The sequence below is a fragment of the Colossoma macropomum genome, unplaced genomic scaffold, assembly GCF_904425465.1.
Source record: "Colossoma macropomum unplaced genomic scaffold, Colossoma_macropomum, whole genome shotgun sequence".
Classification (NCBI taxonomy): Eukaryota; Metazoa; Chordata; class Actinopteri; order Characiformes; family Serrasalmidae; genus Colossoma; species Colossoma macropomum.
Window position 1 is genome coordinate 5362462 of NW_023494797.1, and position 26053 is coordinate 5388514.

The 26053-nt window shown below is 37.7% G+C and overlaps 1 protein-coding gene across 1 annotated transcript in view; it reads left to right on the forward strand.

The window, feature by feature from the left end:
• Nucleotides 1-26053, forward strand: part of fam189a1 (family with sequence similarity 189 member A1) — a 260106-nt gene that overhangs the window by 201932 nt on the left and 32121 nt on the right. Inside the window, exon 5 of the mRNA XM_036584533.1 lies at nt 19599-19706. Within this exon, the coding sequence (XP_036440426.1) occupies nt 19599-19706 (108 nt within the window). The remainder of the gene's footprint in view (nt 1-19598; nt 19707-26053) is intronic.

Consider the following 26053-nt stretch of genomic DNA (forward strand, 5'->3'; position numbering starts at 1 on the left):
GGTCACGATGTCTACAGTGCAAATGTAGTCATTTTATTTCCTATCCAAAACCACCCAGTGAACCTACACGTCTGCTGAGTTTTATATGTAATGTTGATGATGTAAAAATAGCAGTAAATTTGAAAACAAACTACTTTTTGCCTTAGAACACCCTGCATGCACCTCTCCTAAATCATAAAATAATGTCTTAGCCATCAGACATATTTTTAAACCATTTTGTGTAACCGTTTATCGAAGTGTGCGTAGAAAGTGTTCTATATCTGTTTGCAAAAATCGGCTGTATGCACTAGAAAATAGGTATTTGTATGCAGTGAACAATGATAAATCCTACAATGTTCTACTTGTGCAGAGCATTGACAGCTGGGCTTATTCACATAAAGAAACACCCTGAAATTGCTATACATGGTAAACAACTTCCCTGTAAAAGTCACCAGTAGCCTATGAAGCAAATAAAAAGCTGAACTGAAGTGTTGCCTGTAAAACTGTAGTTTAAATGTGAAAAAATGCAACTTTCCATTTATCATTGAATAGTAAGAATTCAGTCTGAACATGCAAAAATGATTGAATAAACATTTGATCATTTCAATTCCAGTATATTTACAGTTGACAATTTAGTTAGAGCTAAGTGAATTTGTGCATACTCTAACATACTTCCTACAAGCAGAACCTGCAGTATTTTGCATACGCACGGTTAATTAATGAGACCCCTGGTTCCTCTCACCACCACTGACTAAGACCCAATCCTATTTCTCATGTTTACCCCTACCCCTTGTTTTGGAGTGTCACCTTGCCCCATGGAAATTAAGTTACAAGGGGTAATGGTTGAAATCTTCCTATGAAATGGAACAACCCTCAAATAAAGAAGAACATTACTTCATTAACAGGCTGCTAATGGTGTTCTATAGGCGACCCTGCCAGTCTGCAGTGACAGCAGAGGAGGGTAAAGTTTAGTTAAATTTAGGGAATTATATGCCTTTAAAGAGGCAAGAATAAAAATGATTTATTATCACCCACCCCTTCATTCTTTAGTGATATGAAGCTGAAGTCAGCTATTCAGCAGCTTCTTGTTTGAATTTTCCTGTTCCACCTTAAACACATTAAAATCATTCCACATTTAAGGTGGCACGAGAATTTTAGCTAGCTAGCTACCAAGACATCAGCATACTACTAGCAATTTTTATTGCTGGTTATGAAGAAATGGTGAGATGGGATTGGGTCCAAGTTTCTCTAGAATGGTGCATTTAAAATAACTCTGAAGGAAAGCAAAGAAGCTTATAACTTCTCATTATGTCCAGTTCCCTTATCATACTAGAGGTTGTAACACATCTATTAACACTTAACTAGCTTAACGTACAGTCCACAAGTAACTAGACAATGGCATAATCGGAGTTGGCAATGATCGGAATCAGATGATATTCAATCCTGACATGCAGTTGGCCAATTTTGGCCAATCTGTTTAACAATTTTATGATTTAAATAATGTACCAGACAAGTTGCATGGTCAGTGCATCTGAATGCTTTGTGTCCGTGCATGTGTGGCTGAGACATTAACAGTAAGTAACACAGGGTTAACCTCATAATCTTTGTTTCATTTCTAATTCAGTGTATTGAATTGGAACTAATCTTTTCTCTGCAATATTAATGCCTTATTCTGAAGCTCTGTTTCATTATGGATGCTATTTATTAGTTTAACACAAGTAACGCTGCAGTGCTCAAAAATCCAGTAATCCAAAAAGCCAAAAGTATTACAGCCTTGTCAGAGGCAATTCTTCAATCAATTTCAGCCACATATATAATGGAAAATTCCCTGTATCGCAATTGATTTGGGTTTGGGCAACTTTCCTTTTGTACACAGCATGAGCCGGATATTCTTCACTGTTTATTACAGATCTTTCTAAAGCAGCAGGCTTTTAAATCTCTTGCTCAGATAAAGCATGCAGAGGATAAAAGGAATGATGAAACTAAATTCTTTGGAACTTGGAAACAAATAGCCGTACAACAGAAAAACGTCTGTCCTGACGTCATCACACAACAGAGGATGAGTGAGCAGGTGTCTACAAACTTGACATATTGAGCCAGATTCATAATACACAGCACCAGAGCTGATAGCGGGGCGGTGACACCTTTACCCACTCATAAACTGTTTGTGCGATGTTATGCTTTGCCATGTTTTTCTTTCATTTATGTGTGATGGTAACAATTCATAATACCACACAATCTTGCATGACACAAAACCTGAAACACTCTGGTGGTAATTTCCCCCAGTAAGAAGCCAATGTGGGTTAAATTATATGTTCTACAGTGTTTACAAACATGTTTGGTCACATAAGCAAGTAATAAACAACTTGCACAAACACACGCTCAGCTGTGCATTTAAAAACACATTCTAATCTGTTTGGACTGAGCAGCATGACAAACCTTCTAACTGCTATTGAAGTAGAACTCGAGGAAGAGGACTTGCATGAGCAGGATTTCAGATTGCCTCAAACTTGTACTGTAAGAAATGCAAATGTAGGTGTTACAGAGGAAGAGAACTAATTAACACACTTCCTCTCACACTTCTAACTGACACTGTACTTAAAACAGCCTCTTCTTCCTGCTGCAAATTCAGTGTTTTCAGTGTATGGAGTAGGTTTAGCTTGTAATCTGAATAAGTGAAGAGTTATTTGACATGTTGAGATTCTAATTTTAGGGTAAGCAGTTTCAGCTTTTATTTTTATTTTTCAATTTACCATGGACTTTACAGAGAAGTTTAATGTACACATGTGACAATGACATTGTTACTAGCTAAAATTCACTTCTTACAAGTCAAAACTTAATTTTTGCTAATTTATCACTAGTGGAATTTTAATGTTCATGTGCAAATTGAATTCCTTAGATAAAAAAAATAGGACATAAAGGCTAAAATGGTAATTAGAATTTTGCATGTCAATTTAATTTTGAATTGTTTGGAAAAAATGCTGAATTTTAAATGTAAAGCTTTAATTCATGATAGTATTTGTTACTGCAATTATAATACAGTTGAAAAAAGGTTAGAATTCTTACCAATGAGAAATGAAATCTTACATCCTAAAATATCATTGCTACAATTAAAAGTTGAATTAGGTTGAACTAGCCGCTTTTTCATCCTGTCCCGTTTTTGCATTCATGTTACATTTGCTACCTTTTACTTATGTTTTAGTATAATCATCTCCCATATCTTTTTCTGTTGTTAAATTTTTGCTGCATCTTTACCAAACAATTTGCTATTATTTGTCAGCACTTCTTCGCTTAAAAGTTGTAGCTCTGTTTCTGAGAATTTTGGTTTCCTTTGTTTCTGTTTTGTTTCTTTCATCATGTCCATTTTGATAGCCAACAGGAGCTTCACTTGGCATGGGTCTTTAATATGTATGACCTCATTTACATGTCGATGTTGATTGGCTCTTGCCTAGCACACCAGTGAAAATACCACAGCTTTAAGAGACACTGGTGCATTAATCACCATCACAGTGATGTTATGAACAGGTTATTTACCGGGTCACACCTTTTGCATTACTTAGCTTAGGTTTTATTAATATGCTCATAGTGTAGATAAGTTTTATCCTAGCAAATCTGACAGCAAGCAGGTTGGTTTTGGCTTTTTAAGTGCTACTTTGTGTGCTGTCCTCAAAAGATTCCTCAATGTTTTTAGGCTGGATGAATGGTCCTAGGACAGGTCTTTTATCTTTGGTATAGCATTTTTACATTACATTAATAACTTCACGTTACTAATAACTTTGCATGACTAAACTTTCTGTAAATGTTCTGTGATGTTCTTCTGTGGCTTTATCTTCAGGCTTGTAAGATTATTTTAGCATAGAGTGCTAGTACAAAAGAAGATAAGATTCATTAACTTAATATATCCCAAACTGTGGGAAAACTATTCTGGTTTATTTGGATAGTCCACCATGGTCCCTTATAGATTATCTATAGATATTCAGACTATCTGTTGAAACTCAGTTGATTCTAAACAGTGGTGAGTTAGGGTTAGGATTTGGACCAGGGTTAGGGCCAGGACTCTTTTTTGACAAAAGAATGATGCAATGTGGTATGTAAACACTGTTAAAGCTTCATGGAAACTAATGTTGATGTCACGCATACAACTCCGCCTATTCAACCTACAGCAGTTTAGCCTCAGCCATTCATCCTGAAGTTATAAGGAGTGTTTCAGCATGGACTGCTTTTTGAATTATGCACAGTACAGACGAGCCAATCGGAACAGAGATAAGCGTTTACATATATCGGTTTTAAAGGTGCATGTAAAAATGAATTGTAATAGTTTTTGTTTCAGAAAACCACACAAATGTCACAAAAGCATGTCTCAGGGAGAGAAAAATAAGATAATGTGCTGTGTAATACAAACTTAACATCAAATATCATGATACCATGACAAATTTGGAAAATAATGTGAGTTTTATCAGTATTGCCCAGCACTAATTCTGTTCTACTACATAACCACACAGATGCCAGACTTCCTAGAGATGTATAACAGTGGAACTCCCCTCCAGCTGCATTACCATAGACCCCTAACCTCAAACAGCACATGGGACTCGAACCTGAATCCTGTCTGTACATTGCTCATCTACATTTCTAAATACTGCACACCCCTCACATACACTGTACGGTCCCTCAGGGGTGAAATACAATATTAATTTTACGCACAGTTGCTCTAGCTGCTTGATCATGCACGGATATTAATGCCCTCTCCTCATGGTTTCGCCTTTAGCCACACATTTAGCAATCAGTAAGGAAAAAGTCAGAGAGGAGTTAATGTTTTTGTGGCTTATCACAGCACATGAGCTGTAACACAGGCCATGCACTCTCCTGACCCCTAATTGGCTGCAGGCGAGTCGGCTCAGGGGTGAGACGGAGAGCACATATACACTTTTAACATTTTCCTTAAAGCTGGTGCTGCAGCATCAACATGACTTCAGCATGACTTACCATGTTAATATGCAAGTGCTGAATGTCTCTGAGGAGAAATATTCTCCGCTAGCACATCTGTGAGACAGATGTAGGTATTCAACCATTCGGCAATACACAAATTCACACTACAGCAGTAAACAAATTACAGGCCCTCTCATAGGATTACATCTAAAACATATAGAGACATACACACACGTGCAATACTGTGCAAAAGTCATGAATCAACTTGTTTATTTAATTTCCAGTCAAAACAGCTTTTAAGTACAAGTTGTTCATTTCAGGAGAGATTTCTGAGGAGATTAGATATATGATATAATCCACTTGCATAAGGAAGGAGAAGGTCAAAGAAGAAGTTCAAAAAATTATTTGAAGATTAATCATGAAAGACCTGGTAGACCACCAAAACTGTCCCCATCAGATAAACAGTACTTAAAGCTTTCATCTTTGAGAGAGAGGAGAAAATCAAGCTCCACTGTTACTTCAGATCTGAAAAAAATCCACAGGTTATTCTGTCCATTCTTCCACTGTGAGGAGACAACTCAACACTATGAGTCTGAAAGAATGTGTAGCTGTCAAGAAGACAGTGAAAAGAAAATAGACGAAAAACATTCACAAATCAAACGAAGAAGCTGCTGGTGTTCTCAGTGCAATAGACCGACCCAGAGTCCAGACATCAATATCACTAAATGTTTTTGAGATTACTTGAATCAAGAGAAGCAAATAAAGCACCTTTAAGGCCCAATCCCATTTCACCCCTCACCCCTACCACTTAGCCTTTAGTCCTCCGTCTGGCGCGTTCACGTCTAGGGGTGGGGTGTCTTGAGTTTTGTTGAGATAGAGGGGTAGGGTGAAGTGTTAGGGCTTCATGGCCCTCCAAATGGTGGTTTTTTTAGAGGCTCACTCCAAACATCAGTTTAATGTATTATGGCCCTTTTCTTCATAACAAGCCTAAAAATCACTAATACTATGCTAATGTCTCAGTAACTAGCTAGCTAAATTTCCCGTTCCACCTTAAATAGTCCAGCAATACTGATGCCTGAAGAGCCAGAATGTAAGTGCTGCTCCATTGAAGGTGGAACGGGAAAATTCAAATGAGAAGCTGGTGAATAGCTGACTTCAACTTAATATCACCAAAGAATTAGGGGTGGGTGATAATAAATAAATGTTGCTTCCGCCCCTCTCTGAAGGCATATGATGCCCTAAATTTAACTAAAGACCAGCGGCGAGGTTGCCTAACTTCACCCTCCTCTGCTATCACTGCAGACTGGCAGGGTCACCTACAGAGCAGCACTAGTAGCCTGTTAATGAAGTAATGTTCTTTTTTATTTGAGGGTTATGCCATTTCATAGTGGAAGCTTTCAACCACCACCCCCTGGTGGAACTCAGTTCCAAGGGGCAAGGTGACACTTGAAAACAAGAGGTAGGGGTAAAAATAAGAAATGGAATTGGGCCTAAGACTGAATTAGAGAAAATATTCCTGCAGATTTATTTGAAAAACTGAAAGTCTAATGAATCTGTAGTTAAGGTAAATGAGAACAGACTTAATACTAAGAGGACTGATGTAATACTTCATCGTTGAAGCTTCTATGTAATTTTGTTAAATATGTACTGTTACTTATGTTTTCAGCCTTTTTTCAGACACTGAAAAATGAATAACTTTTACTTAATGTCTGTTTGTCTGAAAGATAAATAAACGAAGCATAGTCTCTGATTTTGCACACCAGTATACAGGTCCGCTAAGTGATTCACTGTGTAGGTGTATAATTGGACTGTCTGTGCTTCGCCTGTATGTTCTTTCTTAGCTACTGTTGTGAGGTTGGACAAGTTTTACAGAACTTTGACTAAAATCCCATTCAGCCTAATGGGCAATTCTTATATAATATAATATAATATAATAGAATATATTTCCCAAAGCACAAACCAATGGTTACAACAGTAGCATTGTTGTGAAGTAATTTCTGCCCAAATACCTAGATCTAGAGTATGTTTATAACCTTGGTCTAGGGGGCTCAATCTAACCTTTATGCTTTGCTAAATGTTTTTTTAAAAGATTTCAGCAAGATTAATTTCTTACAAGCAATCTACACATCTTTGCTACAAATAAAAAGATAACCTTGTTTAGAGAACCTGCAATTTGTGAAATATTCAGCTGAAGTTGTTTAGAAACGTAGATGAGCAATGTACAGACAGGATTCAGGTTCGAGTCCCATGTGCTGTTTGAGGTTAGGGGTCTATGGTAATGCAGTTGGAGGGGAGTTCCACTGTTATACATCTCTAGGAGTCTGGCATCTGTGTGGTTATGTGGTAGAACAGAATTAGTGCTGGGCAATACTGATAAAACTCAGATTATTTTCCAAATTTGTCATGGTATTACGATATCTGATGTTAAGTTTGTATTACACAGCACATTATCTTATTTTTTTACCTATTTTTCTCTCCCTGAGACATGCTTTTGTGACATTTGTGTGGTTTTCTGAAACAAAAACTATTACAATTTATTTTTACATGCACCTTTAAAACCAATATATGTAAACGCTTATCTCTGTTCTGATTGGCTCGTCTGTACTGTGCTTAATTCAAAAAGTAGTCCAGGCTGTAACACCAAAGTGCTAAAGTTACAGCTTACCCCATAGGCACTGGCATAACTAGCTTATGTGGATGACTGATGCATTCTGAAAATTATAAATGCATAAAAAGCATATGTCTATATTTGTCTCATTGTAAGCTTCTGTGCAACAGCAGTGTGTCAGATTGTTCACTGCCCCACAGATGTTCAATACAGTTCACCCAATTCCATAATGACATAGTCACCAAGTGTGGATTCACCCATTCACCCATTGCTAACAGGTGGATTAAATTAATCACATAACCTTGCAGTCTCGGTAGACAAACACTGGCAGTAGAATGAGTCGTATTGATGATGCACTGTCATAGGATGCCGCCTCTGCCACAAGTCAGTTTGTGAAATTTCTGTCCTGCTAGATCTGCCCCAGCCAACTGTAAGTGCTATTATTGTGAAATAATAATAGTAAATCATACCACCACTGGACTCAGGAGCATTCTAACTATAGTCTGTGGAGTGACGAATCATGCTTCTCTATCTGGCAGTCTGATGGACGAGTCTGGGTTTGGTGAATGCCAGGAGAACATTACTTGCATTGTGCCAAGTGTAAAGTTTGGTGGAGGAGGGATAATGCTATGGGGTTGTTATTCAGAGGTTGACCTAGACCCCCTAGTTCCAGTGAAGGGAAATCTTAATGCTTCAGCAAACCAAGACATTTTGGACAATTGCTTCTAACTCTGCGGGAACAGTTTAGGGAAGACCCTTTTCTGTTCCAGCATGACAAAGGCACGGCCGGGTGAGTTTGGTGTGGAAGAACTTGACTGGCCCGCACAGAAGCCTGACCTCAACCCCATCGAACACCATTGGGATGAACTAGAATGGAGATTGCAAGCCAGGCCAACATCAGTGTCTGACCTCACAAATGAAGGTGCAGAAATTCCCACAGACACGCTCCAAAATCTCGTAGAAAACTTCCCAGAAGAGTGGAAGCTGTTATAGCTGGAAAGGGGCGGTCCAACTCCATATTAATGCCTGTGGATTTAGACATCAAACTGTGATAAAATGGATCAAATGTCTGTCACTTTTATTTAAGAATATTATTTACTTCTAAAAACATTTTATGACATCTTGCGAACGTTCATAAATATCCAAGTATTGCTATTTAAATACCTGGTAACACTTCCTATGAATGTCATGTTTGTAAGCATCTATAAACACATTTATAACATGTTATAATACCTTCATATGGCATTATAAACATGATTATAAACATTTATAAAAATGAATTACACTGGATTACACTTTATAGCCATGTTTATTATATATTATGAATTGTTAATATAATGCATTGTAAGTAGTGTTGATAACATGTTATACTGCCAGTGTCAAAGAAGTCAGTCCCAGCTTGGAGACTGCAAAGTAAAGACAAATACCAAGCTAACGGTGGTGTACATTACCTTCCCACATTGGGTAAAACACTAATGGCAGCACTAGTTTAAACTCTGACATTTGAAGCCTGTAATGTGCTTTATTGTGTATGTTTTACTGTTTCAGTAAATCCTTCAGTAAATACTTCAACTTGAAGCCTCACTCTGAACACTGGAGGAGGCTTTAGTACAGTACGCTTCACTTTACTTAGAGCGGACAAATACAACTTATGAGCTCTTATAATTTGTTATGAACAGTACTTGTATTATGTTAACAATTCATAATGCATAATAAGCATGGCTATAACGTGTAATGCATTTTTATAAATATTTATAGCCATGTTTATAATGCCTTATGAATGCATTATAACATGTTATGAATGTGTTTATAGATACTTACAAAGGTGACATTCATAGAAAGTGTTACCAAATACCTTGTTCAGGACTTACAAATATGTTATGTAGGCCTTCAAATAAAGTGTTACTTATTATATAGATTGAAATAGTAGTGCTTGATTCAAATGTGTACATAATTTGCACAAGAATAAAATCTGTTACATCAACACAATTAGTGAAGTGAAAGACATTGTGTTGATATATTTTTTCATGCAGAAATGTACAAATTTTGGATGAAGTAAATTTAATGATTTAGTGTTAAGTTTGTGATATATGGGTATTTTATTTGTATAGGTGACTACCTAAGTAGTAATGATTGCAATATGTAATATGTAAAATAATTCATGTAATGTGTTCCCTGAGCTAATATGTAAAGCATGTGGACTATAGGTATAGCTTGTCGCTGCCTTTTTCTGCAAACAAACCAGAACAGGTAAAGTCAATCAGATATCATTGCTAATAGCAGTACAGCAATTTGCTATATATATGCTGCATGGGCATATTTGCTAGTGGTATGTACCGCATTTACTTATTTAATATCATGGCATTACTTTACATGAATATATAGCAATAAGACTGTGACGAGAAATTATTTCATGGCTCTGTTCCCACACACACACACACACACTTTATGCGCCCCACCAGGGATTTCTCTATTTTCCGACTGTATTAGGTTTGACATTTAGCGAGTGCATGGCCCATTTAGTGGAGTGGGAATTACACGCTGCTCTTAAGAGCTGCAGCCTTATTGGAAATGTCTCTGTGCGTTTCGTCGCCAGCCTCTGCGAAATAATATGCAGATGAGGCTCAGAGATCATTAGTTATGCAGCCCTAATTAGTACTCACGCTTGCTTTCCTTTCGTGGTGTCTGAGCGCTTTAGCCACGCTCACAATGATGACAGCTTCTTTTTGGCACTGAGAGGTGGCACGGGACGTGAGGCCTTTCAACACTCAACATGTTTCAAATTGTTTGTGTTGTTTATGATGGCTGATAATGTGCATACTGATATTATAAATTATTCCACTTTATAGACCTCTGATATAGGCATGTGAAGGCATTATAGGCTCTGAATGGGGGGTGTAGACATGTTGCTTTCAAATAAAAAAGCAGCTTTGTTTATATACAGCAAGTAAACAGTACTGGTGCATTATAATGTGCAGAAGTGTGTTCTCCGTAGAGGATGTATTTACTTATTTTCATATAGAAAATCAGTAAAACATGTCAGTTGACCAGTGGCTCCCTGCCTTTTGCATATGACTGTATATGAACTGCCTGCTTAAGCATAAAAGCTCCCTAGCAAAGTATGTCAAATGGTGTTATTAACTGCATACATACACCAATGAGCCATAACATTATGGCCTAATATACTGTTGGTCCACCAAAACAGCTTTGACCCCCCGAGGCATGGACTCAATGTATCTGGCATCAAGACATTAGCAGAAGATCCTGTACTGTGGGTTGGCAGGTGGAGCCTCGGATTAGACTTCTTGTTTCAGCACATCCCACAGATGCTTAATAGGATTGAGATCTGAGGAATTTGAAGGCTAATTAAACATTTTCAACTCTTCGTCATGTTCGTCATTCCCATTATCCTGCTGAAAGAGGCCATTACTATTAGGGAATACCTTTACCATGAAGGAGTGTTCCTGGTCTGCAGTGATGTTTAGGTAGGTCGCACATGTCAAATTGACATCTGCATGAACGCCTGGACCCAGAGTTTCCCAGCAGAATATTGCCCAGAGCATCACATTCCCTCCACTGGCTTGTCTTCTTCCTCCAGTGCATCCTGGTGCCATCATTTCCCCAGGTAAATGTTGCAATCCAAACATATCCAGCCGCCACATGCTGTAAAAGAAAACGGAACTCATGGGAGAAGGCAACCTTCTTCCATCCCTCCAAGGTCATTTGTGTTCGGTCTGTGTAGTGACACATTCCTCCCATAACCTTCATTAAAAATTCCTGCGACTGGTGCGACAGTAGCTTTTCTGACAGTTCAGACAGAACAGCCTTTGTTGTCCTCACACATCAGTGAGCTTTGAGTACACAACACCCTGTCACCGGTTCATGGTTTGTCCCTGCTCAGACCGCTGTTTGATAGGTACTCACCACTGCTGACGAGGAGCAGCCTGCAAGCCTTGCAGTTTCAGAGATGCTCTGACTCAGTCATCTGGCCATTACGATTTACTCAGGTCTTCCACCCATTTCTCCCATCCAACATGTCAACTAAGAGAACTGACTGTTGTCTTAATATACCTCACACCATTGTTACGAGATGCTCAATGTTATTTGCTTAATCTATTTAATGTTTTGGCTCATCTGTTTATTTTGTTAATAATTTACATTTTACATTTATGGAATTTGGTGGACACTCATATCCAGAGCAACTTACAATTTGACCATTTTTAACAGAGGTAGGCAGAGATAGTGTTAGGAGTTTTACCCATGGACTCCTATAGGTATAGCATAGGGTGCTGGCCCAGACAGGGGCTTGAACCCTAGTCTGCAGCATGGAGGGCAGGAGGTGTATTGTACTCTGTATTTGATTGGTTAAATAATTGCAATCAGTGAAGTTCAAAAAGTGATTTTTTAAAGAAACTAAAAAAAACTAAGAAACTGAAGGAGTACTGAGTGGTACCCCTCTCCACAAACAACATTATCCCAACTATAGACATCTTAGGCAAAGATTAATGAAACCGAGAAGTTAATTAGTCGTCTAACTTTGTAGCCTGCTAAGTGAGGCAGAAGCTTGTGGTGTCATTCTGTGTGGTCTGTTGAGTGTGGAGTAATTGTGTGGTTTGATGTTAATGGCTTGGACGGAGAGGAGATGGTGCCAGAAGCGACAGCTTTGCCTCCTGTTTGACCTCGCCAGTTTGAATGCTATCACACACACACCTGCCCAACAAGTCACTGCTCTCCACAGGGGCTATGATGTGGTTTGGTTGTATCATCACAAATCCAGTAATGTGACATGGGGTCTGTGATGTGGTATGGTTGTGTCATCACCAATCCAGACTATTTTCTTAAGTTTTAGGCTTTGTATTGAAAGTGATCATGAAATATAATTTACTTCCTTTTCACTGCCAAGTGTTGTCAGTTATGGACACATATCAGTATCAAAATAAAAATGTGTATAATTGCAATATATTCCTATGTTTGACATTAAATTTAGCAATTTTGGGCTCACAATGAGAATTCAAATTCAGGTTTACCATTTTAATTTGCCATTTGGTGATATTTACATTTTAGTTATACAGAGATTTAGACACATTATAAGTAGCTTTCTTTTGTAGTTTACATTGAAATGTAACTGTGAAGGATAACTGCATAGTTATCCTTCATGTGATTATGCAGTAAAGGCCTTAACATGATAATAAAAAATTTTTCTCTCTCCTCTCACACTCCCTGACAAGGCATTTGAGATTGCATTACCAAGCTAAAAAGATGGCAAAAATTAGATGTACAAAGGGTAACAGCACTCAGATGAAGTGAAAACGCTAACACTTTCTATGAATATCACCTTTGTAAGCATCTATAAACACATGCATTCATAAGACATTATAATCATAGCTATAAATATTTATAAAAATGCATTATACGTTATAGCCATGTACACCACCGTTAGCTTGGTATTTGTTTTTACTTTACGCTCTCCAAGCTGGGACTGACTTCTTTGGCACTGACATTATAACATGTTATTAACAATATTTATAAAGCATTATATTAACAATTCATAATGTATAATAAACATGGCTATAAAGTGTAATTCAGTGTAATTCTTTTTTATAAATATTTATAACCACATGTATAATGCCTTACATTATAACATGTTATAAATGTGTTTATAGATGCTTACAAATGCGACATTCATAGAAAGTGTTACCGTGAAAACTTAATGCAGCAGCATACAGTGATATTCTAGAGGATTGTGTGCTTCCAACTTTGTGGCAACAGTTTGGCATTGCAATGCACCCAAGCCCACTGGACAGTCTGGTGAACCAAAAATGGCCTTGGTCTTGACGAAGGGCCATGATTTTATGCCTGATTTGGAATTTAAACTGAGATTTGTACTAGACTTCATCCTCTTCATATCCCCTCACATCTTCATCTCCCCTCACTACCTGTTCATGAGCCATTTTGCTTTCCTTTGTCTACCTGAACTCCTGAAGTTATAACATCAGAAGAAAGAAGAAATATTAGCAGTTTTCTGGATGTAATTTTGTATTTAATCAAATAGTCAGTTTTAAGGTGAAAACATTACAAAAGTTTGTTTTTCATTCTTTTATTTCTCTCCAAAAATAGAAAAACAAAAAAAAAAATCGTGTGTATTCAGTTTTGATCTTCTCCAATGAATTGAATACATGAATGAACCACTGATACACAGACCCAGTGCCTCTCCTCTTTGCAATTACATATGCTGGGCTACTGCATGAAAAAAAAAAAATTAGGACAGACTCACGTATTAAATGAACTGACCCATTTAAAAATATAAAATTAATACAAAATTAATACAAAAACATAATTACAACCATTTCAGTCCATTGAATGTAAAGGAATAAAATATTCTAATTAACAAAACGTTTCAAAAATACCTTGATGAGACAAAATTATATAGGGAATAGGAGTGAAATATATATATATATATAACACAGACATGTCACTTACTAGCTTTATGATGACGAATCTTTCAAGGTATCAGACTTCTTAATGAGCACTTAAGATAACTCAGACATGTCACTTACTAGCTTATATATATATATATATATATATATATATATATATATATATATAAATGGAAAAATATGGAAATGACATTTCTCCCACAAAAAGAAAAATTTTCGAGTACATAAGCAATTAAATGATGTTTTGAATTTCAAAAATTCCAAGAATAATTCCAAAAATCACACCTTCTTGGGTCAGCTGAACCTTCTTTATGCATTCTGAGGTTACACTGTCTAATCAAATGTCATTGTTGCTTCTTGCTGATTTCAGCTTGTGTGCTATGACCACTGCATGTTCTGCAAATGCTGTATCTGTATTTGTTGAAGAACTTGTGCCTGAGCGTCCTTCATTGTACGAGTTATATACAATCATCTATAAACCCTGATGTCATGGAGAACACACACAGATCTCTGCTGGACAGGGTCAGCAGACAGATTCCTCAGCATACTGCTGTTAAATATGACAGCAGTGACAGGAGGCTCTTATATGACATTATCACCGTCATAAAATTTTATGCCTTTTCATGGTCACTTAGGTCAAACAATTTGTCTGTCATCTTCTGTCTTATTCATCATTGGTCAGTTTCAAAGGTCAGGTGCTAGTGCTTGTGCTGTGATGCGGTTAAATAACATTTTCACTGGACGAACTGTAAATACAAAGTCTCTTCTATTGTTGTGTGAAGTTATAAAGATTGTATGGAGGTAAGGGGAAGGTGCCGTAATGGCCTCTGCTTGGGCCTGCATAATGACTCAGAGCCCACATTACCACACCTGCTCTCTAAAGCTCATCGGCCATTAAAAGGCAGCGGTGTGTGTCATGATGACCAGCTCGTTTTTCCCTTAAGTGCTCATTAAGAAGTGTGATACCTTGAAAGATTCGTCATCATAAAGCTAGTAAGTGACATGTCTGTGTTATCGTGTCAGATGAGGCGCTGGAGGACTGCTGGCGCCTTGGCAGGGACAATAGCTTCTTTTATTTGCTGTAACAGTATCTCTGAAGATACTTCAAGAAAATGTCAGCCTTATTAACCCTTTAAACTGCAGGCTTATCATTCTGTTATTAAATGTGTTACTCAGTAACTACCAGTGGAGAACACTCAAGGCCTTCTAGGCCTTCAGAGGAGGCTCTCAGATTTAAAATATGAATACCTGTAGTGTTTAGTTCATTTTTTTGTCATATGATCATCATGCTTATTGTAGTTATTTTTGGAGTATTGCACTTATTTCATTGTTAAGGTTTGATTGCAAGCGAAAGGGTTGAAATCTTGTTGAAATGTCCAGTTGAAAATTGTCCAATCAGAATGTCTAGATAGAATACAGACAAGCAAGCACTCCCACTGGATAGGAGCAGGATTCCTTTCATAGCCTCAGTCACACTGAACACAAGTAAAATTTGCCTGGTGAAAAAGCCAGTTCTCATGGATGGACGCAGGAACATATAAAAGGAATTTGAGTTCATCTAGGTCCCATGTGTGAAACACAAGGCCCGTGGGCCAAGTCAGGTCCGTGACACAGTCCTATTCAGCCCGCAAAATTATTTTAATTTTCTGTTCTTAGCCCATTTCACCCTGAGATGCACTACAGTACCCTGCATGCACTGCAACAGAGTGTGCGTTCTGACCTTCTTCCCCCAACAACAGTCTATGGGCCAGCAGTTACACAAAAAGAAAAGATGCCTGGTGTCTAGTTCAAGCAAATAGGCAGTTTTAAAAAACTACCTAAAACAATTTATTTTTATTTAGAATTATTTTTGAATAAGTATTCAATGCCTATTTTGCTGTTGCAGTTTTGGCATACTTTGAACAAAAAATAGCCTGTTCATGGCAGAATGTTAAGTAAAAAAGAAATGAAAACACAGCCGGCTCACAGATTTTCTGACGTTTTTAATATGGCCCTTTAAGTTGTTGAGTTTGACACCCCTGATCTAGCTGAACTTTAACCCTGTGAATTCTCAAATCTTGTAAAAGCCAGTAGAAAACAAGAGGGCAAGCTGTAGCATCTTCTTTCTGGGAAAAAAAAAAGAATTGGAACTGTTCCTCGGGCATTGGAACTCCAAGATATGCTACTGAGTGTGAATACGAGTCATAGTCTAACCAAGTTTTAGTTTAGTTTAGTTTAAGTTTAGGTCTAATTTCAGAGAAGTTTAATCTAGAATGGCCAAAAAGTGTTTGTGTGCAACAGGCCCGGGTCATCCAGTGGGTTTTATGGGCATGCGCCCAGGGTTCTGAGCCACGAAGGGGCCCTGGTGAGCCATTATGAAAATATCTAAACATAGATCTCCAGAAGAACAGTTGTTGACCACTGGAATAGGGGTCGGCTGACAAACTGTGCAAACAGGCAAGCTTCAGTATGTAAATTGTACATCTATATATTAGACCTATAAGGTAGGTTGAGCAGTGAGTGGAAGTTTAGGGTAGAAGTTCCTAATAATCATTTTGGACTACTATATTCATCTCATCACACCTGGTCACATGACTTGCTAGCAAGACATATCAGACTTCACAGACTGTAATTTTGCCTCGAAATCATGAGCATCATGGGTACCTAGATGTGCTATGCCAACTGTTCTTAGCTACTCAGGGTTATCTGACATGTGAATCATTGTAATCCAAGCCAGCATGTTCTCCCTCAAGTCCACCCTTAGGTGTGTGTCCACTGCACACAGCACGAATATCACAGCGCTTGAGGGCATGTCTGACTATCACACAGGATACGGATGAACCTGTCAGTCATGTATGGACTTCAAATAAATTCTCTTCTAATTTAAGTAGGCTGCTCTGGTAAACAGGCCTCTTGAATGAAATATTTCTGTGTTATATAACAGACTTGTGTAGTTAAAATATTCCTTATTTATTTTTTGTCTGTTTACAGCAGCATCTAGTGACATGCATTCATGCTCAAATAGGCTATTGTTTAAACTGTACTGGGCTATAAATGCAGATAATAAACACACTAAATAAGCTGCACCATGCATCCAAGAAAGAACAGGGTTGGCAGCTGCAAGAAGCATGAAGAGTTCCAGATGGAACAATGTCTTAGGGTACGGACAATGGAAAGTTGCTTTTGGTCAGGGCTACGCAGCTGCTGCTTGTAATTTGCATAAAACTGAAACCAGCTCATTTTTTCACTGCACTACTCGTCAAGTTGTTGCTTCTCACTGTCCCACAGTTGGGATTGAAAATAAATTAGAGTGAAATATTGAATAACCTATTCACGTGCAGTTGTCACACATCCCAGAGACGCTCACGAACTGCATCTCCCAGAACCCTGTGGGGGATCACATGACCGATGACTCTTCTCAGCGCTCCAATCATCGATCTCATTCTCCTGAATACTAATCTTGTACACCTGTTCTGTCATGTGTCTAGTTAGATTGAGTATAAAGCCTGGGCTTTTAGACTAGTTACTTTGCGAGGTATTGCTTCTTCGAGTGAGAGCTACTGAGCGTTTTTCTGATGGTCTTCTTGTTACTGTTTTGTCTGCCTGGAAATTTTCAACATTGTCTGCTTGTCTCTGCCCCTTTGGATTTGGTTGCCTGGTTGTAATGATTTTTCTTTTCTGTCTTTGGATTTTTTCGGATTTGACCTTCCTGTTTCACGACCACGAGTTTCGCCCTAGCCCTTGACAGTAAAGCCTCTCTTTTTTATTTTTGCCTCAAGCCTGATTCATCTGGTTGCATCACAGCAGTGAACACCGTTTATGTATCTGTACTTCTATTTGTGCCCCTGTGCTGATGTACATCTAGACCTTTTGGAAAGTCATCTCTTGCTGAAAAATGGCATTCTAGTTGGGTTCAGTAATAATGACTACTTGTTAATCACTTGTTGAATGTAACCGTTTAATTCTGTTCAACCACAATCAGAAAAGATACACATTCCATACAAATTCCAGCAGAAAATGATGAGAGAGCATAACAGCAGCTTGGTGAACAAACAGTGCGAGAGCATAAGCAAATACAATTAAAAAAAAAAAAATGCATGTAGAAGAAAGATAAAGACAAAAGATGTCATTGTTATCCATTCTAATATTCATAACCAGATTCTTTCATTTTTTTGTTTTTTTTTACTGCATTCATATACCAGCACAGTAGGTTAAACAAATGACTACAAGCAAAGCAAATTCTTTTAGGTCATTTTTTTCTATTAACTTAGACATCATCTCGTCCAAATTTGCTGGTCCAATGGGACATAATCTAGGGCTGCACAGTATATGTTACCAATTGTCATCACAATATTGGCCTTTGGAGTTTTTAAGCAGAAGGCTGTAATATATAAAAGAGCTTATATTTGCTTTATAAACCAATTAAAAGCTGTATGTGTGTGAGATGACTAAAATCGTGGATTCTATTATAGCAACATACAGCGCACAAGAGTGGTTTAAAGGGCCAAACTAGGAAAATGCATTAATGGACATAAATAAATGAATGCCATTAATAGTTTATCATGGTAGCACATTATTAATGTGTTAACTTTGACAGCCCTAATAGCAGTTTAGTCACAATAATAGTATTTTGTCTGTTTTGTGCAGCCCTAGCGCACACACACACACACACACACACACACACACACACACATAAAGGTAATTAAATTGCATAATTATATAAGATACAGAGAAAATGGGGCACCAAGACTGTCCCCATCAGATAAACAGTATTTAAAGTACTGAAAAAAATCCACAGGTGCCCATCCTTTCAACACGGCGCCATGAGTCTGAAAGGATGTGTGGCTATCAAGAAGCTGTTACTGAAAAAAGAAAAAAAAGAAAATTTTAAAATCAAACAAACTACCAGAGACGGCAAAATTACTGAATGTGTTTGGGATTACTTAGATTACGAAGCAGAAAATGCAGACAACTTCTAAGACTGACTTTTGAAGGTGCAAAAAAATACGCCTACAGATTTCTTTGAAAAACTCTCCTGAAAAGCATGGAAGCTGTAATAAAAAATACATGCTGAAAAAAGCTGATTTTATATTTCATTGTGGAGGCTTCTGTAATTTTCTTTTAAATATGTTTTCTGCTTTTTTCTTAACACTGAAAAATTAACTTTGTTTAACTTTGTCTTTTGTTTGTGACATTTGCAGAGTACTTTACATATTATCTGTTCTTAGTACCTGTGTAGTGACCATACATGTAAAATCCAGGAAATTATTTAAATTTCTATCATCACTGTAGACATAATCACACTCATTTACAAAGGAAAACAAAACCTGATCACAGATAAGCACGTCAGAAATCTGATACACGTTGATGTCATTACTGTCACAAGTAATGAACATACTTAGACAACATAATGACAGTATTGTAATCTATCTCATCCTCATCTCCTCTTTTCTCTCTTTTCTGTTGTACCATTCTGTCTTTCTTTTCTTCTCTCACTCTTCACATACACCATAATTCTCCCCTTGCCAGCTGACATCTTCACAACTGAACAATAACAGCGTAATTCAGACTGTAGTTTTGCTGCAAAAAATATCCTGTATTGCTTAACTATCTCTCTCTCTCTCTCTCTCTCTCTCTCTCTCTCTCTCTCTCTCTCTCTCTCTCTGCAGGAGCTGTTGTTTAGTGTGTGTGCGTTGAATGTCATCTCCACCATTGTGTGCGCTCTTGCTACAGCCATGTGCTGCATGCAGATGGTCTCCACTGATATACTGCAGATGGTAAGTGTGTGTACGTGTGCGTGTGTGTGCGTGTGTGTGCGTGTGTGTGTGTGTGTGTGTGTGTTGGGGGGCGGTAGAGAGGGGATGGGTCCAAGTGTGTGCATCACAGTGCTACATTTAAGTCTGTTCCACTGCATCATGTTGAAAGGACAGGGACAGTTAAGAGAGGTAAACATACCATCAATAATTTTGTCTATAACTGTTAGTAGAGATGGCTCCCAGTATTGGTATCGGGCCATACTGGAGGGGAAACAAAGAAAGCATCTAATCCAGTTCTCTAACAAATACAGCAACAAATGTCACACATAATGTCATTTAATATAATGTACAGCAAAGTAGAGGACAACAGTAGCCAGTAATTATAATTAATGGTGTTCAGTGGATCAGGATGGGGGGCAATCCAGGCATGTTATAATTGATCAGGTATGGGCTAAAATAACCCAGTTCTGATCCTTTGATATCTATTTTGCGCTCTATTCACGGTACATGTCCACTTGAAAGTTCACCGAGCTGCATCCTATTTCTTTCAATGGAGAGCTCTGTATGGAGTTCATTTTGTGCCAAAAGTTTCAAATAAAATAATGAAGTAATCAAAATTCAAAACTGCAGATACAAATGATGTGATTTAAACTTAATCATTCAAAAAGATTACTACTCATCTCACTGATTTTAATAAAAAGGTATTACTAATTTTGCCAGCATTTGCTTTTATTTTTTTCTATTTGCTGATTTTTTTGTGATGCTTTTTTTGCTTCTGAAATCTTTCTTTTGCTTCTGACTTTTGGCACATTTTCATGTATCTGCAAAACTGAAAGGTGGGATGTTTTCGTCAAAGTTTATGTTCTTCAATGTCCAAAAGATCTTTTTGTATAGGAACATGGCTATGGCTTGGTGTCAGAAGACTGGTCACTCCAATTCAGGTGACCAGTAGACAGTGGAGGTAAACACCCTCTGTAAAAAAAAAATGTGCCAATTTTTTTTCCCAGAACCAAAAATGTATCAGAAAAAAAACAAAATTTTCAAAATGCATTGATTATATTATTTATTATAAATGCATTTATATCAAAATTAGTGAAAATGAGTAGTAATAATTTTGATTGCATATTTTTAAACTTTTTTCATTATTTGTATTTCCAACACATTTTTTTAATATATTCAAACATTTTGCATGTAGATTTTATTAATTATTTGAAACATTTGGCACAAGATTAACTCCACAGCTATGCCACAAAGCGTAGTACATGATGGGTTGCGGTTCGGTGAAATCTGCCTTGCTATGCGGTGGAACAGTTTCACAGATTTCAACTTTATGCAAATGAGTCTTGCCACTGCATTGCATTTAGCCAATCAGGCACCGATAGACAGGTCTTTGTCACAAACGTCAAATATCAAATTTTCTCAGAGGGAAGCGGAAGGAAACAGTGGCTCACTTTCTCTTCTTTGAATCCATGATGGTTAAAATAATGTAAATATCTGCCTTTATATGTATGTAATCACAGTGAAGATTTGAAAGGAGGACATTTGATTGGATAAAGTCAATATCATTTGAACAGTAAAGCAAAATTTAAACCATAAATGTCTCCAAGGTTACTTGCCAAGGTAGCTATAGTGAGATTGAGCGAGCTGACTTCCTAGCTTATGTGGACCACTGATGCATTCTGAAAATTATAAAAGCATAAAAACCGTAAGTCTGTATTTTATTCTCGTTTCAAGCTTTTGTTTACATTAAAACAGATAAGAAACTGCCCTAAATATGTTTGGTACAGTTCCTTCATTTCCATAACAAGAATGACATAGAAACATGTACCAGCAGTTAGCAGAGGGATCCGGTTTGGCAGAATGTGAGAAAAAAAGGTGCCATGCATACTGTTACACCAATGTTGCTCCCTAAGTTAAGTCATAAACATACATTATCTGCAATATACAGCCATGTGGCATGTTTCTAGATATAAACTAAGTGTCTACAGTGTGAAGTGTTTGAAAATGAAAAATGAAAACTTGTAATTATTGCAGTCCTCATGCTTCAAATGTGTTTAAAGTAGCTGCCTTTTGTGTAAATATAGGCATAGCACATAATTTTTTGCTGTTTACAGCAAGCGACAAGCCATTAAAACCATGTAAAAATTACACCTTCACACTGTCACTTGCCAGTCTTGACTGGTTAAAAACTAAAACATCACAGAAACACTCTGCTTTACTGGCAACAGTGCCTGCGTTCCTTCTGGATTAGTAACAATTAACAGTGTATTCAAAAAGATAGAAAGCAGTGTGGGAGAAGTATGAATGCTCTGCATATTCACAACACCATAAAATAGTTATTTGACATGAATAGTCTAAAAAAAATCGGAGATCAGAATTATGCACATATCAAAATGTGACATACTTTTACTGCAGCATTTCAAAGTAACTGGTATCCAAATCAAACTGGATCATAATCAATATAAAACACTTTGTAAATGGTCATATAAAAAGTAGGGTATAAAACAAAACATGCGAATGTAGAATGCTGAATTTTACTGTAGTAGTGGTATATCTCACTGTCTCTGTATTATCTATAAAAAAAAAAGATCAGTTTGGATCAGTACTGGCCAAAACTCAACAATAAGTTACTGTTTTAATCCTAGAATTACTGTTCCTTTATTTTAAATAGTTAAATGATAAATAATATAATTTTAAAAGACTGCTAGTTTTTGTGAAAGAGATTAACAAAAAAAGCGCTGTGGTTTTATATAATCCATGTGGCTGGTTGTGCATTTCTTATTGTAGGGTGGTAGAGTGTTTGAGCAGTTTGAGTATGCCGTCTTAAAGGAAATGTCTTAAATAACAGCAGCTAATTTTAAAGCTTAGTCGTTTCAGTAGTAAACAGTCTGTATCAGCTGATCACGTTTCAGTATCAGATTGCTATTTGAAGAGAAAAATAATTAGCTACTTACTAATTCTTTTCGAAAAGCCATTATTGTAGAAGACCACACATGAAACTCCACCTCCTTCCAGTGTAACGTCCCATGAAGTTCCCTCTCTATCTTCCGTCTCCTTCACAAAGTTTTCGCTGTTCCTCGATCCTCTCTCAGTCCTATCTCTGTTCATCAAGGGGGGGTCTGGGCTTCTAGTTTAAAGCAGAAGCCACCCAGAACTCCAGCCCAAGTTCTCTTCCTTCCTTCAGTCATACAGTCTCTTCTTCTGTGTCAACCATTTGAAGAAGACGTGGGCTGAACTAGCAAACTGGGGATTTAACATGATTACTAGACTGACTGTACAGTCTTTAGTTCAGAGTCATCTCTGTGTACAGTGTGTCTTTCAAAATGATGCACTCTGTTTTTTCAAGACAGCAACAGCTGCCAAACAAGTTTTCTGAGTGTTTCTCTGTCTGGTACTGAATGTCAACCACTGGGTCATTCCAAACCTGGACTTCATCTAGTCTGCAGAATGAACTCTAACGCTCGGTGGATGGAATGGCAGAAAAGGCAGTGGTGGAGGACAGTGGAGTTTTTTAATACCTCCTGAGGCCTTATTTGCTAGATCCTTTTATGTGTGAGGAAATAAACTTGTTGGAACATAAAGTTTTAATATTGTTTATAAGTGGGCTTTGGAGGTTTATGACCACTGCTGTAAATTCTGAGACCTGGCTGGATGACTACGGTTGTGACTGGAGTAGTGCATGATGAACTGTGTGTGTGTGTGCATTTATGCGTGTGTGGAGCCTGTTTTACTCTCTTTGGAGAGAAGAAAGCCTCACAGTGATAGGAAAATATGACGTTATCGGGATATTTTGTTGGCATTTTGATTCACAAGAGTATTCTTTTATTTTTAGCCAAATGCTTTGTTGATTTGAAAAACTAAAAGAGGAACATGCTTTTACTTTTGTCTACCAAAGATGAGGTTAGGCTTAAAGTAAAACAGCAGCATGTTTATCTAATTTCTATCTGGCAGATCTGTAGCATATGGTCAGTTGTCATGGACAATTTTCCTGTGCCCAGAATAGAGCAGAAAACCTATGGACTACATTTACATTTACAATAGAAACCTATTGGCAGGTGCCCATTCTATTATGGAGCACATATTAATTGTATTTTATATGGCTACAGTCATTGTTCAGGATCTGCTTCATCACTGTGGTTATTGTGGTGGTAACCCCTGCCAAGCTGGTCTGCCTGGTGAGGTAAATGCAGTTTTCTTGGCTGAAATCACCCGCATAGTTACTTATGTTGTTACATGAATGTCAGAGATTGAAAAACATTTTCAATCCTGATTACTTCTATTTTTGCGTATTTGTCACACTTGAATGTTTCAGATCATCAAACTACTTTTAATATCAGATAAAGATACCCAAGCAAGCAAAAAATCTTTTAATGATTTCATTTATTGAAGAAAAATGCTGTTCAGTCTTACCTGGCCCTATGTGAAAAAGTAATTGCCCCCTTAGCTACTAAATCAGTTAACCAAATTCAATGGACTATTGGGTTCAATTTCGCCAGCTACAGACCTATTGAATCTAAACATCACTTAAAAAGAGCCTGTTTGGCAATGTGAAGCAGCTAGAAGGTCTCAAAAAGCAGCACAGGATGCCACGTTCTGAAGAGATTCAAATACAGATGTGAAACAAAGTCATTGAAATCTGCCAGTCTGAAAAGGGTTATAAAGCCATTGTCAAGGCTCTGGGACTCAAGCGAACCACAGTGAGCGCCATTATCCACAAGTGGAGGAAACTTAGAACAGTAGTGAACCTTCCCAGGAGAGGTCGGCCTACCAAAATTTTATCAAGAGTGCATTGGCAACTCATCCAGGAGGCCACAATAGAACCCACATAAACATCTGAAGAACTTCAGGCCTCACTTGTCTCAGTTAAGGTCAATGTTCATGATTCCACAATAAGAAAAACACTGGGCAAAAATGGCATCCATGGGAGAGTTGCAAGGCACAAACCACTGCTGACCAAAAAGAACACAAAGGCTCATCTCGCATTCACCAAAAAACATCTAGATGACCCTGAAGACTTTTGGGATAATATTCTGTGGACTAATGAGTCAAAAGTGGAACTTGTTGGAAGACTTGGGTCCTGTTGCATCTGGCCTAAAGCTAACACTGCTTTGCCCCATAAAAACATCACATCAACATGGTGGTGGTAGCGTGATGGTCTGGGGCTGCTTTGCTTCTGCAGGACCTGGACGATATAATGGTTTATTTCCATAGAATTATAAATACAGTAATGATTTTCTCAGTCAGTTTCCCGTAAAAGCTAGAGCTCCCTTCAGCAGCCTAGTGATGTGAAATATGTCAAAATGTGTGAATTCTGATTGTAAAATGTTTTGCAACATTAATAGGCTGTTGTCAAGTTACCTGGTATTACTTGGTACAATCTACAAATGTTCATAAACTGGGTGAACTATGTTTAATATGGTTTAATATCTGCTATATCCCTTCATCACTGGCTCTGGTGGTGTCTTGACTAAAGTTGAGTGGAGTTGTGGAGTTGACTCCATTGATTCCAGTGGCAGAAGTCGAAAGTCAGAGTCTAGAAAATCCAGACTCTTGCGTCACTAGAGCTAATGGGGTCCATGGCTCCAATGCTCCTGTGCGCCTCCTGTAGTACAAATGGCTTACAGAGATTTTGCCTCGATCAGCTACAGCCTGCTATGCGTGCACACATCACCACAGAATTGGAAGTTCTGCCAGTAAAGCACCGTTAATGCTTCACATTAAATAATGAAAGCTATACAATCTTCTGCAATGCGTACACAATGCAGCAGCACAGATCCTAACAAAAAGTAAGAAGAGAGCCTATATCACTCCCTGCTATGAAAGAACTTCCCTGGCTATCTTTTAGGATAGGATAGGATTTTAAAGTTCTGCTACTAGTTTTTAAGGCTCTAAGTGAGCTTAAAGCACCTGCATACCTCACAGAAATTCTGTTTATGATGTTCCAACACATTATCTTATATCTGCAGATACTGGCCTTCTCCAAATACCTTCCGTAAACTCCAGAAACCATGCAGAGGCCTCTTTTGGTTATCATGCTTCTAAAGTGTGGAACTCAGTCCCACTTTTTATTAGACAGTCAACCACAGTGCACACTTCATTTGAAAACGTATCTCTTTAACTTAGTGTTTAATTAAAATTCTACATCTCTTTTTTAATATTTATCTTTACAGTTTGATCTGTCACTGCCTTATATGCTTTTAATTTATTACTCATAATTTCTTCTATTAATGTTAAGCTCTTCGAGCTGCCACCAAACACAGTGTTGGCAGTAAGAAGGGGCTAATAACCTGCTAAACCAAGTGAAAAAAATAGATTTATGCAAGGCTCTGTGAAGCTCTTAAAGAGACCACCTGCTTAAGGAGAGTTAT